Below are 21,311 nucleotides of genomic sequence, written 5' to 3'. Positions count from 1 at the left end.
ATTGTTCTTCAAATGGGCCGCTGGAAGATTTCATTAATCATTGCTGGAATAATTTATGAAACTCTAGACGGAAACACTGGCAGAAACTCCGGGACATATTGAAGGTATCATAGGCTAAATGGTTTGGATTGTAGAATGTAGATTCACTTTATATTCTGAAAAAAAAAAAAAATACTTGGTGCAATTCTTGATCAAAGGCACAGTAGAATTTATAGATATGATTTAAAAAAAAATAGATAAATAAAAAAAAAACTGGTATTCAAAATTCCCAGAATCCAGAAGTTATTGGCAACAGTTCTTGGACACAATCTGAAGGAATAAATATAGCAATATTTGAACCATTTCTTGGTGGTAAATTACCGATTCTAAATAGAACCTCAATATTCCTGTAAGGGAAATATGATAATTCAAATATGCAGATTAAAAGTTGTATATATTGACTTCGCAGCACCAATTTGGAGTTCACCGTTTGTACTTCCGAAGCAAAGTTTCAATCGAAACCTGCCACCTCGGCTTTTATCTTGACTGTTTTTGAAAACAGTCCACTAACATCACGTCGACAAAGCCTATTTCACCCAGAGATGCAGTTGAACGCGTCCTGTTCAAAGCTTGTGCTCACGAGAGCCAAGTTCAAGTTCAAACAATTTGCGTTGTTTGATCACAGTACACATATCGTAGCAACCGTTTCTATCATTTTTATTTCTTTTAAGGAACGAATAACCTTCGGGTTAAAGTCCCTCTCAAACAACATCAACAACGTTTCTATCATTTATTATTTTATCCGCTGGATGTTGCAAATACTGGCTGATTGGGCAACTTATTAAGTCGAGTTTAGTACACGACACTGAAGACGGCCTTACAGTTGAGGTCGAAATACGCGTATCTGCCAAAGGATACAAACTCTAGTAGAATTAAATGGTATAGTTGTAAACTAATTATGGTTTGTATATAATATATAAATTATTCGCTATTTTGTTACCAAATTTCTAAAACACTCGTCAAATTCAGCAAATCGATGCTGACAACTTGTATAATTTTCCTGGAAAATTAAGCAATTTTTTGCTGAAAATTTCAGCAAGGCAAAATTTAGCAAAATATTGCTGAATTCAGGGAAAAACATTTGGTGTGTAGTATTATAAACACTTATTTGTTACCTACTTTTGAGCCATATTTGCTTAAATTGATGTAGTTTTTACATTAGTAATACCCTTAATTATCTTATCAGATTAACCCGCATTCAATCAACAATTTGAACTATATGGGGCTCTGCATAAAAATGTACCTCTCTATTTCACTCTTTCACGAAATTTGTAAACAACAAGGCCAGTAGAAGTCAAATTCCCATACAAAATCAAAACAGTGCAGAATCCTATACCGGGTAAATTAAATATTATCTCTTTTTGTTATTATATTCATATGATGCAGTCGCATAGCCAAAAATTATTAGGGGTCTTGAGAAGAAAAATAAATTTTTGGCCGTCATACGCAAAAATACCTTTTTCGAACCCCCCTTTTCTTACCTATGTCCAAAACTGCTAAACCATTCATATTGTATATTGTAATACAGAATTATATCAAAATTATGCTTAAAAACTGAAAAACAAGAATATCAAAAAATATATTCCGGATAATCAAGTCTAAAATTCCGGATAATCGAATCCCGGATAATCGAATCACCGGATAATCGAGTCTCCGGATAGGCCTTTTCATGTGACAGATCCGTCTATGCATTTGTTTACATCGGTGGAGGACCGGTGCTAACACGGGCCAGTCATTTTCATAGAAGAAATGTCAAAGTGCTTCCCGATCAGCTGATTTGAGACATCATTTGAATAGGCCTATAGTCGAGTCCGATCTGTACTTTCGTTTTTGCTCAAATATTTGTATAAATCTGTATAATTTTGGAAGAATTTTGTACACATAATCTGTATATCTGTATTTTTTTTCAAAAATCTGTGATCTAAATTTACAGTTAACTCTCCCTTACTCGATATTCCGTATCTCGATATCGAGTTAGAGAACCATAGTAAAAGTTGGTATTCATGGCTACCTCGACGGTCCCTTGAATCGCATTTGCACTAGTTTTGTGTTCTATAATTCGATATCTCCCTATCTCGATGGCCCCTTCAATATCGAGTTAGGGAGAGTTAACTGTACTAATTGTTTGTCACAAAATATACGAAAAAATCTGTAAAATAGATAAATCTGCATATGTGGCAACCCCGTCTGATGTTCGATAATAAACTTCAAAAATACACAAGACAAGCTGTTCCAATTGTACAATAAAGTTCTTACATGACATACATATTCGAAACTTTTGAGTTGAGTTGGTGTCAGAGTTTTATCAATTGGTGAGGTAAATGATGATGGAAGTTGTAGTCCCTTTTACCCGATGTGACACTGTGACTCACCGGAATAACGACGACAGACATCTGCACCGAAAATTTTCTACACGGCAAAAAATCAGCACGTTCGATTGAATGGATTGATCACTTGACTCACTTCAAAACACCAATCACCATGATTTGAAGTGTTCTAACTTTGGATTTGCTCTACAGTCTCTAGCATTAGACTCTGAAGTGAACAGTCGTTGATTTTGAACATCATTTCCTTTGTATGAAAACAATTATTGACAGCTCGTTGTAGAAACTGATTGAGATCAATTCATACACTTTCAACTGATGCAAGTTGGTGTCGAGGTTAGACACAAGACTTGCACTCCAAAGATTAAAGGTTCAAATCTGGGTCGGGCGGAAGCGTTTATTTTAACTTTATTTTATTTCAAATCAAAACATGCAACGTTGAATTCAAGTGCTGTTACCTTGATATTGTCATGATTTTGTATTCATAGTGCAAATCCAAGTGCAGAACTATTGATATCATGGTGCTTATTTTTTACCGTGTACGCATGATTTGCCATTTTTTAATCTGGCATCACGGTGTATTTTATGTAGAAAAGTGGGTATCAAAGCCTAGAAAACAAGATGGCGACTTCCGGTTCATGAAAATCATTGTATCTTATGATCCTGATCGTTTAGAAGAAAGATTTCTTTGACAAGTATGTACAGGTTGAAAATTGCTGTCAATTTTGGACTCAAAGATGGCGGCCCAGAAAATAAGATGGCGACTTCCGGTTCATGAACATTGTTGGAAATCTGCTTAATGGGTATTTGCAGACCGGGCTCGTCAATAAGATGTTGAAAATGGATTTGTTACGTTTCTGTAACGCTCCCAACCATATGTTGTAGCCCAGACAACCAGAAGTCGCATAGCAGTTTACAAACAAAGTCGTTTATATACCGTCAAGCTACCATTCACCGTGCATTTAATCAAAATTTGCACTTCAAAAAATTATATAACTTTTCCAAATAATTTGAAACGTACTAGAATACCCTTAAGTAGCGTGCAATTATATAATAATTCAGTAAAAAATCTAAAACTAGTGATGCATAACAAAAAATTACTCAAAAATTATGTTTGAAAATGTCATGTTAAGGTCGCCTCGTACCGTTCAATGTCACCATTTACCGTGCACACTAGTGCACCATTCACCGTGCGTATAGTTTTCGGCATGATTTAATTTTGTATCTTGAAGAAACGTTGTTGATGGAGCAACTATGTTGCTAGTAGTGTGCGCACTCATTTTTAAGAGTATTCAAATCTTCATTTATTATAAAAACCATAAGAAGTTTAAAAATTGGCTAAATAATTATTTTTTCATCAAAATCGTTAGAGGAGGTTTGCCTGTATTGTCCAAATCATTCCATATTCACTCAAAAACTAAATATGATGTAGTTAAATGACGACATAACAATAAATATAATATTATCGAATAATTGCATGCCTTTTACACTAATGCACGGTAATAGGAACCATATAAATTGAAAAGGATCCATTCACCGTGCATTTGGGTTTCGACTGAAAGTCAATAAAAAAATCTAATTTGCATAAAATCACATTGCTCATACGATGAAATACATCTTACTCATAGTATCCACAGTGAAAACCTGTTGAAATTTTGAAAAATTTCATACTGTATCGTTAAAATGAAATATGTGAATTTTTGGCGTTTCTACTAAGAGTGTTGAAAAATCTCATTATCAAACAGAATTCACATGATTTTGACTACATAAAATATGTTTTCCAAAATGCTTTGTGACAAAAACTACTTCATTTCATCAGTTTTATCTTATATTGCTAACAAAAAAATAATTTGTGAAAATTGTATGACTATTCTGTAGGAATTTGTATATGTGCACGGTGAATGGAGGCCGCACGGTGACTGGTGACTTAACGGTATACAAATTGCATTACACCCGCACTACACATCAAATGAAATCGTTAGATCGATTAGTTTCCTCGCATCCTATTTTATGAGTTCATATGTACATTTCGTTTCGTCGCATATACTCATATAACGTAAATCGGACCTATCGGACCAACCAAGCTGTAAAATCAACTTAGTTATCATAAATTAAGTCGCACATGAGTACAGATTACTTCGTAACCGTGTCAATTATCTCTTTATTCCAAGTTCTAGGAAATTCCCGCCTAAGGAATCTTGCTGTTATAAGATTTTGACGTTTTGTAGTTACACTCCCGTGCATAAGTTTGGGTTCACCCCCTTAAAAACATATAAAAGTGTTCAGTCCATATCTCTGCGATAACACGTCCAATTGAAACTCTCTAAGCCGCATTCGAAAGACAAAGAGTTATTCTTACTTCGTATGTATTTTTCCAAAAACATTTTTTGAATTTTATATACGAAATTTTTATTTAAATTTGTGGCATTTTTCAAAAAACACAATGAAAAACATTTGTGATTTCCTTAGCATTGGATCGACCAAAATTTTAAAACAAGGTGTCATTAGAATCGTAATATTATATTCTCTGAAGAGCGCTCACGAAATTTTTGCGGAAAAATCTGAAAAGTATTCAAAATCAATGAAACAGTCATTCAAGTCATCGTGCAAAAGTTTGGGTTCACCCTTCAGTATGGTGTATCGTGCAAAAGTTTGGGTACACCTGAACTTACTTAAAACACGAAAAATCTGTGAAATGTCAAACCAATCATGTACGCGTCATTATTTGCGTTTGAAAAAGCTATGAATTTTTAAAATCGGTTGAAAAATGGCTGAGATATTAACAAAAATGATTTGCGTGCGCTTCAGGTGAACCCAAACTTTTGCACGATTTGCATCATATTGAGGAGTGATCCCAAACTTTTGCACGATGACTTGAATGACTGTTTCAATGGTTTTGAAAAGTTTTCAGATTTTTCCGCAAAAATTTCGTGAGTGCTCTTCAAAGAATATAAGATTACGATTCTAACGTCACCTTGTTTTGAAATTTTAGTCGATCCAATGCTGAGGAAATTACAAATGTTTTTCATTGTGTTTTTTGAAAAATGCCACAAATTTAAATAAAAAATGAGTATATAAAATTCAAAAAATGTTCTTGGAAAAATACATACGAAGTATGAAAAACTCTTTGCCTTTCGAATGCGGCTTAGAGAGTTTCAATTGGGCGTGTAATTCCAGAGATATGGACAGAACGCTTTTGTATGTTTTTGAGGAGGTGAACCCAAACTTTTGCACGGGAGTGTACATGTAAATGATGTCAAATGTACAAATTGAAATTGAAACTGCGAAAAGAAACCACGATTTGTTTGAGCATATTTCAGAATCGTGAGATTTTATATAATGGTGTAAGTGATCATGAAACTTACCAATTACAGAGATGGTGTCTTCGGCAATGTTAATTAGTAAGGTAAGAGCTACTGAAATACTTTGCCAAATACGCAATCAGTTCTGGATTTCTTCTGGATTTACGACAATCATGCATTATTTATGCAACATATGGTTGAAAGCGTTACATGAACGTAGCACATCGATTTCCAACACCTACTTAAAGAACCCGTTCTGGAAATACCCATTACACTGTTCGACATAAAAAAAATTTTGGATGGATCAGAGACGCGTCTATATGGGTCTTGAAGTGCAAGAGAAGTGTAGAAAGAGGCCGTTTTCAAATGATTTGCAGCACCTTTGGATTATTTTTTGACAAAGTTTGAAAATTATTCATTTTTAAGCTAAGTATGCTGTTCCGCTCAAGAAAAGTAAAAATTTCTGTCCAAGAAATGGTCAAGTAATTTCCTACAGTGAGCTCCATTTGAATTGACATTTCTTTTCAACTGCGTACTGCGATCAAAGAAAAATGCTTTTCTTGAGCATTTCTTGCAAGAAATTTTCCACGCATCGAGATAGGCGATTACTTTTCTGTTGAAGTGCATACTTCGCTTTAATCAAAAAAAGTATAATGAAAAAATTACTTGGTTAAATAAGAAAAAGTTCTAATCCAAAGATCTATTTTGGCAGCATAATGCAAAAATAGCCTATATACAAGAGCAGATTATTTTTCGTTTAAAATGTTTAAGGCTCACAGCATAACTCAAATAAACAACATATTTTTAAAAGAAAATATTTGTGGCAAACTTTTGAACGATTTATTTATTGATTTATTTTTATTTTGGAGGTGTACGCCCAAAACCGTTTGGCATAAAGTCGAATTATCGAAAGAAGGGAAAATTTGTGATTAAAATAATATTTTTCCAGCATATCTCGATCATGTGTTTGCTTTTAGGATATGTAGAAATATTAACAGGTTCTAAAGTAATGATCATTCTTACATCCCTGCTTGGCTTGCAAGAATTGATAAAACAGCAAAATATAAAAATGGTTAAACATTTACTAAATTTTATTTTATAACAGTATAAATATTAAGAACATCCTATCATTAAAAGAAGGCAAAATTTATGATCAAAAGAATAAAAGATTGAATGTCAATAATTACTGCGGCAATCTGAAACGAAAAGACATCAAAAATTGCGTTCAGAATAATCGAAGTAACTACAGCAATCGATTTTTTCTTTTCGCTGATAACTTGAGCAGATCAAGGTTATCGACTGCCGCCCTCATATCAGTTGGAAACAAAAAAAATATCTAAAAAATACAGCTCAAAAGAACAACTTATATATAAAAAAGGGGAAATTTATTTAAATTTTAAATAAACACTTTTTATACCTATAATTATGGTTACATCATATTTAGAAAGAGCATCCAATGTTTGAAAGAAGGGTAAATGTGTGCTAAATATATCAAAATCTTCAGTGCAAACATTAATTCCAATAGCGAAACTCAAAAGAAGAATTAATATTTGAAACAATGGTGATTTCTAGACAAATAATAAAATACTATTTGCTATAACTTTCCTAACATGCTTTAGATTATTCAAGAGCATATGATTGTTAAATGAAGTGTCATTTTGTATCAATCGACTCCAAAATAAGCCTGATGCCGTCAGAGGGATTCATTCTTGGCTTCAGACTCATTATGCTAAAGGACTATTATGCCAAACGACCATTATGCCAAACGACTTTATACCAAATGACCATTATGCCAAATGACCTACCACCATAGTCTAACGTGCTGTAATATTTCTGAGATCGGCATCAGATCCAGAACGTGGGGTTATTTACTAGAGACACATATAAATTGATCCCTGAGATACCCAAATATGTTATTTCTGGTACGCTGATCAAGTGGCTTCTCTTTATTTATTTAGTATTAAATCAAATCAAACAGAAACACGTCCAGATTATTATAAATATAAATTGTGTGTTGGATTACACTTAGTTTACTCTCCAAGCTCTGAATTTGAGACTTTTAGATAGAATAAAAACTAGAGTGGTTCAAAAAATCGTTTTTGCTCCACACAGCTCATTCGATTCTAGAACAAATTCTGAGTGTCCTCCCAAAATTTGAGCTAATTCGGATGAAAACTGAGACCGCACAAGCCCTTTAAAGTGTATATGGGAATTACTATGGGAAAAGCAAGCAACTCATTCAATCGGTCATAGTGTTTGCCCATGTGCTCTTGGGGATTAGAGCTACGTTGATACTGTGAGATACAATAATCAGCTACAACTTTGCCGAATACCGTTTTTAAATCGGACCTCTCAGTAATTAGTTATTGATTTATATCCAGTCATAAATTCTTTAACAGTGCTCATTTAACTTCTGAACAGGCAACATTGCTGCATCTGGCGCGAAAGATAGCAGGCAAAAATCATGGCTACTATGTTTTACTGCATACACTCCCGTGCAAAAGTTTGGGTTCACCCCCTCAAAAACATACAAAAGTGTTCTGTCCATATCTCTGTGATTAACACGTCCAATTGAAACTCTTTAAGCCGCATTCGAAAGACAAAGAGTTAATCTTACTTCGTAAGTATTTTTCCAAAAAACATTTTTTAAATTTTGTATGCTATTTTTTTACTTAAAATTGTTACATTTTTCAAAAAACACACTGGCAAATCATATCTAATTTCCTCAGCATTGGATCGACCAAAATTTTAAATCAAAGTGCCATTAGAATCGTAATCTTGTATTCTTTGAAGAGACCCCACGAAATTTTGGCGGAAAAATCTGAAAAGTTTTCAAAATCAATGAAACAGTCAGTCAAGTCATCGTGCAAAAGTTTGGGTTCACCCCTCAGTATGATGCAAATCGTGCAAAAGTTTGGGTTCAATTGGACGTGAAATCACAGAGATATGGACTGAACACTTTTGCATGTTTTTTTAGAGGGTGAACCCAAACTTATGCACGGGAGTGTATATCCAGTGATGCCTGCAGAACAGCCCAATTATTAAAGCCAAAGTTTTACAACTCATACAAAAAATACTGGGGCGTCCGATTTAAAAACAGTCTTCGGCAAAGTTATAGCTGATTATTGTATCTCACTGGATCAACGTAGTTCTAGTCCCCAAGAGCACATGGGCACTATGACCGATTGAATAAATTTCTTGCTTTTCCCATAGTAATTCCCATATAAACTTTAAAGGGATTGTGCAGTCTCAGTTTTCATCCAAATGAGCTCAAATTTTGGGAGGACACTCAGAATTTGATCTAGAATCGAATGAGCGGTGTGGAGCAAAAACGATTTTTTGAACCACTCTAATAAACACATAATAATGGACATTTTTCAAAACCGTTCTGGAGATTCATCTCATCTCATGTGTTTACTGATCTAAATAGTTCTATAGTAAATTCATACTATTTTTGAATATAAAAAAATAGTGATAATGATGCAATTATCATCAAATATATGCTAAGGTATTCATCCTAGATTAGATTGTATAGTTTGCTAGTTATTCAAAAAAAAAAAACAAAAAACAATGTCATGACGTTTTTGAACCAAAAAGATATTCTAGATAATTGTGTCTAAATTCTCATTGACGTGACAAATTTGTGAAACACATACAACTTTATAGCGGGTACCATATGCGGTCCTGGGAACTCGAGTTTCATTGAAAGGATACTGAATGAGGCATGCGCATTATGTTCGTATCCTGCTTTTTTATAGATATATACAACTGATATCCTTAATGGCTAGAGCGTGAAGCCGATCCTATGGTGATTGTAAATTAATAAAATATATGTATTAAACCGTCATTTTACGTTAATTTCATATACTTGTGTATTGTATAGCTTTCCCTGTTAGTATACTAACTTGAACATTTAGTTCGTAAATATACGTTGATTTATTACACTTTTGATTGGCTTGTTAGTCTATTCTGAAGGCGTAACATTCTTTTTCAAGGTACAGTAAGCATCTACTAGTTGTACGTTTTAAAACACATTTTGAAGCAATCTATCTTTCGTTTTAAAGTAAGTGGTTTTCATAAGAAATCCAATATAAAAAAAACATTCACATCTCAGACTTTTGTGATGTGAATTTTGATTTTTTTATATAAAACATGAAGTGTGCACAGGGTGTTGTTTCTATCATTGTATCGACTGAGAGGTAGTAATTGGTGGACAGTGCTTCCAATTTATGAAAGCGTACAGTTTGTCAGCGCCATTATCACACCGAACGTGTATCCCAGTGAATATAGTGCACTTCACGGTTCTCACAGAACACTTCACTTTTGAATTTTTTTGATTTTTATAATTGAATAATCAAAAGTCGCATGCCAAGAATATTGATTATAACCTGGAAGCATTCCGTGAGCACGGAGTGATGAACATTTATCTGGGAAGAACTAACGGAAAAAAGTGCACAAATCAATATCTACAAGCCTTTCGCGATTTGTTTTGTTTAGTGAAAGTATAGCAGTTTTCAATTTAACAGTTGATAACCTTCGAAGTTTACATAATTTCATAACTAAGTTCACCTACGAGATTTTCAAAGTTATCTGATAAAGTTAGAAAACAAAAATAGAAGATTTTATCGTTAGTCTAAATTCAGTCTATAAAGGAAAAAGTGTATCATCTTGGCAATCGATTGATTTGAATTGTGTGTTATGGTGGAACAAAAGACGATTCTGTGTTACTGAGGCTGGATATTTCAAGAGGCTTTGGAAAGAATAGCAGCAATTATTAAATTGAGAAGCTCGAGAAGAAAGAATAATAATCAATTTCAAGTGGACGAGTCCTTGGAGCATATGAAATAGTGATACAGAGATTGGGACAGATAGATGTAAGTGTGGTTACATAATCAAAAAATTGACAACACATTGTTTTTGTTACGTGAAAACCAATATCATCAGATTAAGTGAAATAGTGTAGCATTCAATAGGCAGTTAATCGTGAATCAGTTTTAACATAGTTTGAAGTGTAGTGATGAAGAAATCGAGTTCAGAGCAACAATATCGTTGGAATTATGTTCAAATGTAAGTTTATCATGATGAGCAATAAAATGCCATATGTATGCGAAACTGGCGATTCTTTGCAGATTACGTAACCATTTTCAGCATAAGCCAAGTATTTGAATGAACAAAGCTCTTTCTCTAGCGTGTTGGTGGATTGGTTTTGTTGACCTTCTGGACTAGCACACTCCATGTAATTGAACGGCTTATTATGTGAAAATGGAACTACGGGGTGTTGAATTTGTAATGCAAAACGGACATATGTTGCAAGTCATAGGTGTTTTCTCATGGGATTCCACTGTTAATTATGAACAAAATAAATCCAAAACATCTGTTTCATTCTTTTAACTAAACCTTCATCATGATTTCAAAACCACTTCAAAACTCACGGAAATGATTTTTTAAATGAAAATATTTTTCCTTTTTAGACTGAATGAAGGAAATAATCCGTTGTAAGCATACGTTTTACATTTCTTAAGGCCATTTCGGGCATTCACGTTTTGGATTTATTTGCAACATAAGTAAATTGCTGTGTTTTCAGCATTTTAATCAACTAACTACAACCTGGCATAGAAATTTCATGCCAAATAATATCATCAATAACCAAGAATATAGGGTTTGAGTGCTAGTTATGGACCCCTTAGTAGCAGAGATTCATTCTCGACGCTTCTCTGCTATGATATCTTAGATGCATGAACGTTTTGTACAGCCTATCAACAAGTTCCATGTCTTTTCTTAAAACACACAAAATCTTTCGATTTATACCGTGAATACTTATTTGGAAAACTTCTGTCCTTATACCTATTATGGATTCCAGTCCATAATAGGAATGTTGACAAATTTGACGTTTCCTATTACGGATACTCAATTTGATTCCCATGTTATGCTGATTGTTCATTGCAGTACCAGGTGGTTACAGGTGGAGTCATCAAAAACAACCAAGTATTCGTAACAAACTAAAAATTATAATGTTTCGCTTAAAAGTGTTACATATGTGTACTTTTTTATGCTTTGAGATTCTCTAAATTATGTTTTTCAATCAAAAATGTTCAAAAACATCACAATTATCATTTTCTAATCAAATTGTTTGACATTTTAAAGTGCCCAAAATAACCCCTTTTTGTATTGAAGGACACAAGTTTTATATTTTCACTGCATTTTGTTTTATTTCTTGATGATCCATACATAATTCTTAGAGTTACAAGTGCTCAAAGGATCAAAATGTCGAAAAAATGTCAAAAGAAGCCACGTCTGACGTCATAAGCACATTCTATCCCCTTTCTAACGTATATAACATAAAATTATTGATGAATAGTATAGATAGATAAACTTTAAATATATAATAGTTGCATTGGAAAAATTAAACTCAAACAGGGTCAAAAAACCTGCACCTGAGGCGCTAAATTCACAATTAAAAAACAATTAGTTTTATGCGATATTTTTGCTTATGTGTGATAAATATTATCATTTTTGTAGCTTACAAAAATAATTTTGAAAATATAAAAATTAATTTTGACATTTTGTTTTGATTATGCATTTTAGTACCAAATTAATTGACCTTTGAATGTGTTTTGGTACACTGATACAAAAATTATAAAGATATCATGTAATAAATCAAGCTGTCCGAAACTGAGGGACATGATTGTATGATTGTATTTTATTTTTTGTAGATAAATTCGACTGGGATGTTTGAGATTTCAACTACGTTTATTTAGCTTTCTCAGTCATGGGAAAAAATCAAAACGGTATGTTTTGCTTTGCCCGACGTTTCGGCCCAATAAAAGAGCCGAAACGTCGGGCAAAGCAAAACATACCGTTTTGATTTTTTCCCATGACTGAGAAAGCCAAATAAACGTAGTTTAAATTATATTTTATTATGCTAGCGTGTTCCAATTGATTTTTTCCATATGCTTCTTCTTCTTCATCTTTTTGACATAACGTCCGCACTAGGACAGAGCTCGCTCCTCAGCGTAGTGCCTAAGAAACAAGCATTACTTAGTGCCTAAGTAATGCTTTTTGATCTTAAATGTTATTTATGGAGGTTTTATTAGAGATGCAATAAACAAAGCATTGAAAATCTATACCAAAAACATCTGCTTGCTGGTCTTACAAAGCCATCGATAAATCTCCTAAGACTGCACTAAGCTATGTTAAATCTTCTTAAATCTCAACTGTCTGATGCATATTATTTGAAAACGGTTACTAATATCTTTATGTCGCAAATGATAATCATGTAGAGAATTATGAGTTTATCAGAACACAAAAATAGAAATGACAAATATTCCTCTCGTAAAATTATTGGACTACCGTTTGTAGCATATTTTTCCCAGTCTTGCCTGAACTTCCCGTTCTAGTGGGACAACTATGTTGAACACAACAGCTAAGCCACACGAGAAAGGCTTTCATTTTCAGGCACTTATCATTTACCATTTTCTGCATCAGTGCAATGGATCAGCCACGGGATTCATCATAACATTTTTTCCAGTAAAAACATAATTAGATACATAACAGAAAGAATTTAGTTCATTAAAGAGCATTACAATATCAAATCTTGCGATTTGTTTACCTTTTTGACAGCACTAGCTTTCCTGAGTGCATTAAGTTTAAGCCAAGGCTCCCAAAAAACCTATTTGTCTTAGTACATATTTAAGAACAAAATAGCCAATGAAGGATTTTGCGCAAGGATTCTTAAGAACAAACCTCTCATCAATCATTGTATTGCAAGCAATAATCACCAATTTGACCTTAAACCATCCAAGACAAAACCAGCAAGATATAGCTAGATGGAATCCATTTTTATTGTCGCCGTTTCGGCTCCATGATTACAATATGCGTGGGGAATTTTAATTTACGTTTGAGATGAGCATGAAATCATTTTGAAAATGGAATGGAGTAAAATATTAGATATGATGTCGTAATTGTCGCGCGATGTTGTAAATCGAAAAATATTGTGTCTTTCCATTTGTAAACTTTCCTTGGCAGGAATGTCACGCGATTGTAAGAAAATTTACTGCCACACAAAAAAATATTATTTTAATTTTTTGTTATAAGTCGGCAGACATCATGCTGGTTTCAATGTTATAAAAAGGAATTGATTTATAAACAACTTGTTGACCGATGTTTGTTCGATCATCAGATCTCTCCATGTTCTTTTTTATCCTAGTTGAGCTCAATAAGACAATAGAATAGCTCTTATGTATGTTTTATAGTACACTACAAGGGTAGATGATTCATACTATACAAAACTAAGAAGTTTAGAAACGGTGTCATCTTAGAACTTATTAGTCTTAACAACATTAAAAAAAATCTTCGATAAAACTCCGTTAAACCCGAAAAGGCCCCACCATAGGAGATTGTAAGACTATACCTTAAGAGGTATAAAGGTCTTAACAACTTCCTATGATGGAGCCTTTCGGGTTTAACTGAGTTTTATCGAAGGTTTATTAAGGTTGTTAAGTTCTAAACTGAGTTTTAACGATATGGTGGTAACAACAGCTTGTAGTAGGTATGTGAAAAAACTAAATATGTTATTTGGGTAGGAAGTCGATGCCGTTTATGGACCCTTTGCGTATTATGGACCCCTTTCAGAAAAACATAAAATTAACAGTCGAGGCTTCTTATTCCTAAATCCACCGGGGCAACTGCGTTATCATTGTTAGGTAAAAGTTGCTGGCAAAATATTTGATCTATGGACACAGACGGAGTCCAAAATAGGCATAAGGACAGCAGTTTTCCAAATGTGTATTACAATGGAAAAATAAAATGATTCTGTATGCTTTAAACGCGTAGGGGGAGATCCCTCAGTACCGGACACTCAAGCCACTAAATTCATAACTAACAAAATATTGATTGATTTATGATAAATACTATTCCTTGGGTGGGGCCTTCCTTGGCCGAGTGGTTAGAATCTGCGGCTGCAAAGCAAAGCCATGATGAAGGGTTCGATTTCCGGTCGGTCCAGCATCTTTTCGTAATGGAAATTTCGTTCCCTGGGCATTGAGTATCATCGTACCTGCCACACGATATACGAATGCGAAAATGGCAACTTTGGCAAAAAAAAAACTTTTAGTTAATAACTGTGGATGTGCTCATAAGAACACTAAGCTGAGAAGCAGGCTCTGTCCCAGTGAGGACATTAATGCCAAGAAGAAGAAGACTATTATTTTGATAGCGTACAAAAAAAAGTGAATGTAAATGAGAATTTTGACCTTACATTTTGATTATGTATTCTCGTTCCAAAATTGCCAATCATAAAACGTGGCACCCAATACAGGACTCAATCTGTAAATTGCACGTTTTTTATAAAATTTGTTTCATCGTCGAATGCTTTAATTCAGGTATAATATGTCATAGCTAATTTAATTTAAGTTATACTCAGTTTGCAGATGTCCATCAAAAAATTATTTCATATATGACGAAAAATAACAAATTTTACGATGTTGTTCTTCTTATATTCTGTAAATAATAAATAATATACACGCTGCAGCGCGCTGGGGCGAAGTTGATCCCCATATAACAGAGCAGATTGAAGATTAAAAAATCCTATCTACTAAATTTTGGTCTTCTGAATCTAAAAATGGAGTCGAAGTCCTTACAACTCGTGTATTTGATCATTTGATTGCAAAATTAAACTTTATTTATTTGCATAATTCGACTAAATGTATACAATTTCCCTTTTTCGAGAATAAACGGTTTTTGGAGCAATAACTTATGCTTGTAATGCTGAATGATTTCAAAATGAGTTCAGTTGTTCACACTCGAGCTTACACAATATTTTAAACCAGCAAACTTAGCACTAGCGGATTGGTTAACAAGGGAATTATTGCGACATGTTCTTTTCAACAGTATTGCTTACATCTTCAAAAACTGTGAAAATGTCTACGCATATCTGACCTTATTGAAAATGAAATAACCAAAAACCATCATTAGACATCTATTTATAAATTACAAAACATTGAATGTCTGAGATGCCAACGAAACATTCAGCATTCTTGAAAGAAAATGCTTTTTGGTATCGACCTGATCAAATTCGAGCGCTGCGGAAAAGCGTCGAGAGTGAATTTCAGATATCAAAGAGTCCATTACTAGCAATGAAGCCCTAGTTTCTGGGAAAAACATAAATTTCCATAAATTTATTAGAAATAGGATAAACACTCGCTTTATACCACGCTGGGTGGACACAAATCAATTCAATACTTTATTCATCTGATTTGGTCTTCATTGAGAGTTACTTTCTTATCGCAGGTCCCCTACATGTTCACCCTACGCACATGTCATTCTTTCAATGATAATTATTTTTGATACAATTTGAATAGCTCATTGAACACTAAGCTGAGAAGTTGGTTCCGTCGTAGTAAGGACGTAATGCCAAGAAAATTAATAAGGAGTGCACATAGTGATACTTTTTAAAACCAATGTCATTTATTAGGGCTGAGTGCTGTTAATTTGAAATCGTGAGCTGTAAATCCAACATGGCTGCCAAAGCGAATGACGGGCTACTTAGCCTTAAAGAGCGAAGCATAAACCAATCTCACGAGATCAAAAGTATTTTGTGTCGAATTATGCTAGTGGAACAAAGTTGGCATTGCTCTAATTATCGAATGTTTGATAATTGATGTGGAATTTTCCATTGTTCATTAAATAAATCCACTTGTCAACTAATGCTATGACATAATTTTAAAAATGTAAAACGATTCCATTCGTTAAGACGCTTTTTGTTGAAGTATAATTAAGGAACTTTATTGTAAATTTATTAGATTCTTTTTTTTTCTGATATTACGTCCCAACTGGGACTGAGCCAATGTGTCCAATAAGCATTTACACAGTTATTAACTGAGAGATTTATTTGCCAATTGACCTTTTTTACATGTGAACATCGTATGGCAAACACGAAGACACTCTTAGTCCTGGGAAATCGATTAAATTTTCAAATTTCCGCAAAGATACTTGACCGAAAGAATTCAAATCGGCGGCTCTAAGCTTTGTCTTGCACAGTTCAGCGCAATTACCGCTACGTCTTTTTGAGCACTGTTTTGTGGATTATAGGGTTTTAAAGGTAATTAACCCTTCTACAAGCAGCATAATTTTTTACCACAAGTGTTTTTTTTTAAATCGCAATAACTTTTTCTGATTGTTTTGCATAATTTTTTCGTAAGTTGTCAAAAAAAATCTATTATTAGAGTCTGTGTCGAAATTGATCATTGGTCATCTGGATCCGGAGATATTTCGAAATTTCTTGGGAGGCCGACGTGGTGCCATAACTCACGTAAACATATCAGGTTACAGTATTTTTCTCATGTTCTGTTATTTGTTGTTTGAATCAATACTACAATGAGAGTTTGTTGTGAAAAAATTAAGCAAATTTGTTCAACCGGTTTGGAGCAATGAACATTTTTGGTACCACTTTGGCCGTAATTTTCAGATTTCTTGAAGTAAGCTAAGGGTTGTTTTAAACCAAAGTCCATGTTGTATATAATGGGAATCGTCTTTCTTGTTCAGTGTGTGAAAAAGTTTGGAAATTGTTTTAACACGTCATACTCACTATTATCGATAATTATTTGATTCGTCCATATCGCATAATTTAGATTGTCATTTGTTGCGAAATTTATAAAAAAAACTTATCAACTAATTTTTTGTTTTTTCTTCTAATTTCAGCACAAGAATCCAGCTAGACTTTTAGGATTAGTTCCAGTTGCCGAAGCGCTTATGAGGGTCGAACTTTCTTAAAATGCCATTTAAAAAAATTCAACGAAGAGTTAGTGGACCGGGAGCCTATTGCAATAATTATCTGCAAAACAGGTAAATAGTTAGAGAAAAAAATAGTTCCTTAAATTCCTTTTATGCAAATGATCAACGTAATAACGCCAATCCGTCGTGATCTATGACCCGTAAGTGAGGACGTAATGCCAAGAGGAAGAAACTCGGAGCGAAAATCGATTATCAGGGCATCAGGGCGTCGTTATTATCCAACTTTGCAAGCCTTGCTGGGTAAATTTACGATACGTTCTGTGAAAATTATCCTTCTGCACATTAAGTAAACTACCGTAAAATGGGGTGAAGTTGATCACTTTTGAGCGATTCTGTTCTGTAACTCCTAGTAGAATACATGTATTATTATCTAAATATTTTTAAAATATGTACTGGATGGATGTCTATCGAATTACACAAACGAAATTTCGACGAAATGTTCACTTAATAAAAAAACATTTTAAAAAAATCAAAAAGTGGAGTTTTTGATTCCGGGGTGAAGTTGATCAATTATTGCGATAAGTTTCCTAAAATAAAGAGATATGCTATTCACTAAATTTGGGGTCACTGAATCTGGATCAAGTCTCAAAAATCTTACAACTTAATGATTTATCGGTCAATTTTTAATTTTAATGTTGTAAATTACGGAACACACCACATTAAACGCTTAAAGTATGCAATTTTCTTTGAAATAAGCAACTCGCGAACAAAAATAAACATTTTTTACTCAAAAAATGATAGTTTATCCATTAAGCAAATTCAAAACTGGATTCACAGAACATATCTGGAATGTACGAAACAGTAATTTTAAATGGTGTCTTTATATAGCCTTGTCAATAGTCGATTGTTTGGAGAAAAACCTTTCAACAGATCAACAAACATTTAATAAAAAATCTGTTTTTCCATGGTATAATTATCTTGAATGTCAAATCGAACTAAGGAACATTAAGAGCAGCCATCAGGTAATACGACGTCACAGAAATTGTGCTAATTGAAATCGAATCATAGCTCTCTTGACAGTTTATACATGTGAGTACGTAGATGATCAACTTCTCCCCACTGATCAACTACACCCCGAAATACGGTACTTTTTTGTAATTAACAAATGGACTAAAATGTTATTCAATAGCTTTTTTATTAAAGTTTTACAGTACACAACGTCCAGTGTATTCTCATACATATTCGCGTTACAATTATTTCGCACTAACATATTTGACATCATTGGTGACTATTGGGGCCTTCCATTGATTACATAGCGTGCAGAACCACTTGAGCACTTCCATAATTCACTTTAGAATGGGGAGTTTTCTCGGCCAAATTGTCTGAAACTTTGTAGGTAGTAGGAAGCGCTTTAGTATTGTATTGTATTTCGAATAATCCATCTGACATAATGTTGTCTTAATGAATAAACTAACATGAACTAATTATACATAACACAAACATGAACAGTCAGTTTCTATCAAAGTACTCCACAAAACGATTTCGAAGTTCTGTAATTGATTGCACGTGCGAAGTTTGTTCGATACCGAAAGGGTCAACATCATAAGCGCTATTAAAAGAGACAACTTCAGTGCAGGAATCAGAATCAACTTGAAGGTGCTTGCCTAAGTGTAAACGCATATTGTGGCCAAATATGAGCTATGTAGCTTTAAAAAAAACCCACTGCCCTAGTGAATCAAAAGTGCCAAGAATAGGATCTGGCTCCCAAGTTGTTCGTGAAAAGGGTGTTGGAAATTTCTTACGCGCCATACAATTTATTTTTATTTTCATACTAAAACATATTAAGATTAAAAATACCAAAATTTGTCATACGTATGGGAACTTCTCGGCAGTCTAAGCCGATGCCGCGCTTCTTTTGTAATTTTCTCGGACATCAGCAGACAAATTACGTCTTTTTCTTTCTGGCGTTACGTCCCAACTGGGACAAAGCCTGCTTCTCATATTAGTGTTCTTATGAGCACTTCCACAGTTATTAACTGAGAGCTTTCTTTGCCGATTGACCATTTTTGCATGTGTATATCGTGTGGCAGGTACGAAGATACTCTATGCCCTGGGAATCGAGAAAATTTCCTTTACGAAAAAGATCCTCGACTAGCGGGATTCGAACCCACGACCCTCAGCATGGTCATGCTGAATAGTTGCGCGTTTACCGCTACGGCTATCTGGGCCCAATACGAGACAAATTACGTGTTTGTCTTTTTACATTTATGCGCTGCTCAATCCTCTAACGATTCACACCGACAGACTTGTTGAAATCTTTTTGGAAACGATTTTACAACGCTGCGAACATCTCTTGTCAACGTGACTGTTGTCGGCAGCCTCGTTCTCTTCGGCAGCTTTCCCATAAGAATTGCTGGTGAATCTCTTCGGCAGCTCCAAATGAATTGCATTTCGAGGCGTGTTCATTTGAATTGATGACATCTCTAGCGAGTTTGTTTGTTCCGTCTCGGAAATCTCGTTAGAACAAAGAATCATCTGAATGTTTTCATTGGTGTTTTCCTAATTAATAGACAGCCCTAATATGTATTGAAAGATGTTGTGATACTAACACTACGGTACATCACAGAAATTATTTTGGAAATATTTAGACTATACCTATTTAATTAACTCAAGACTTTCTGATTTTTGTTTTTCAAGTGGCACACTCATAATCAGAGCCCACTTCAATCTCTCGTTATCGCAAATCAATCTCTACAGATTTTATCTGAATTTGTTCTCTTCAATGAGCAATATTTATAAATTATTGTTTCGGAAAAGCCTCTCATTAATTAAAAAGAAAGCCATGATTGAAATATGATCAGTTTACGCCAAAAAATATTTCAACCGTATAAACCTATTTGTAGGCTTCGTGACCGTGCGGCTCGTGTTACCAAGTATTTAGCCGCATGTGCATTATTCATGATTAAATTTTCAGCATGCATTCAGGTAAATCGAACAGTTTTACGCGCAATATTCTTTGCATTCAATTTTGAGGATTTGGATAGCAGTGTATGATATAATAGCTGTATTTGTAGGATTTATCATTGAATAATACATAACTAATGGCTTCACATGATTGTAGCTTAAATAACGTGATGTTTTAATCGAAGATTTTATTTGGTGTGTAGCAATCAAGTATACCCGACTAAAATTATAACAAAAAGTGTATGAATAGTAAGATAAACATAACATAATGTGTTTTAATAATATTAAAAACATATCGAACCAAGTTATAATGTTTGATACAAAGTATCAAAATTATAATATTGTTCGATATACGATAATATTGTATATTATTGAAATGCATAAGTATCTATCAAATTTTGTTATAAAGTTGTTAAAAATGAACAAAAAAATATCTTAAAGGGAAATAAAACACACTATGTTATATATTTGTTTTAATATGCTCTGTGGATAACGGAGCCTAACAAAATTATATCATAATATCATATGCATATTAGCTTGGGACACGGTTATATGAAAAATTTAGATTCTCACTCCAGTCCCCTTTTTGGATTGCATTTAGGTCGCATACCAACTGTGCAAAATTTCAGCTCGATCGGTGAAACTATATTTTAGCGCCAGCCGTTCAAAGTTGGTATGGGATTTACTATGGAAAAACTTACTTTTACAAAGAAAAATCGCCAGAGGTCGCCCTTTGACCTCTATAAAAATTCTGAACACAGATCTCGATAGCTATTTCTATGATGAACAACATTGCCGAAGACCGCAAAGCAATCCGATGCTTGTGAAAAAAGTTATTGAACATAGTCTATTCGGAAATTTTGCCCGATTTTGTTATTATTGTTATTCCTTTACGTGTTAATCAACGTCGCCTTGCCAATAGGTTTTCATTGAATAACTTTTTTCACAAGTG

General features: G+C 33.9%; 1 protein-coding gene across 6 annotated transcripts in view; it reads left to right on the top strand.

The window, feature by feature from the left end:
• The first annotated feature begins 9,909 nt into the window (after nucleotides 1-9,909).
• LOC5569977 (potassium/sodium hyperpolarization-activated cyclic nucleotide-gated channel 2) overlaps nucleotides 9,910-21,311 on the top strand; it is a 72,523-nt gene continuing 61,121 nt past the window's right edge. For 4 of the 6 annotated variants that reach the window (XR_002500401.1, XM_021844345.1, XM_021844343.1 and 1 more), the window contains exons 1-2: nucleotides 9,910-10,732; nucleotides 17,363-17,506. Coding sequence is in view for 5 of the 6 variants with exons in the window: in XM_021844345.1 (XP_021700037.1) it covers nucleotides 17,436-17,506 (71 nt within the window). In the remaining variant the exon portion in view is untranslated. The remainder of the gene's footprint in view (nucleotides 10,733-17,362; nucleotides 17,507-21,311) is intronic. The other 2 variants (XM_021844342.1, XM_021844344.1) reach the window with 2 other exon arrangements.

This window comes from Aedes aegypti, chromosome 2 (assembly GCF_002204515.2).
Source record: "Aedes aegypti strain LVP_AGWG chromosome 2, AaegL5.0 Primary Assembly, whole genome shotgun sequence".
NCBI classification, from domain to species: domain Eukaryota; kingdom Metazoa; phylum Arthropoda; class Insecta; order Diptera; family Culicidae; genus Aedes; species Aedes aegypti.
The sequence above is the reverse complement of the archived record's forward strand: the minus strand, read 5'-3'. Positions and strand labels throughout refer to the sequence as shown.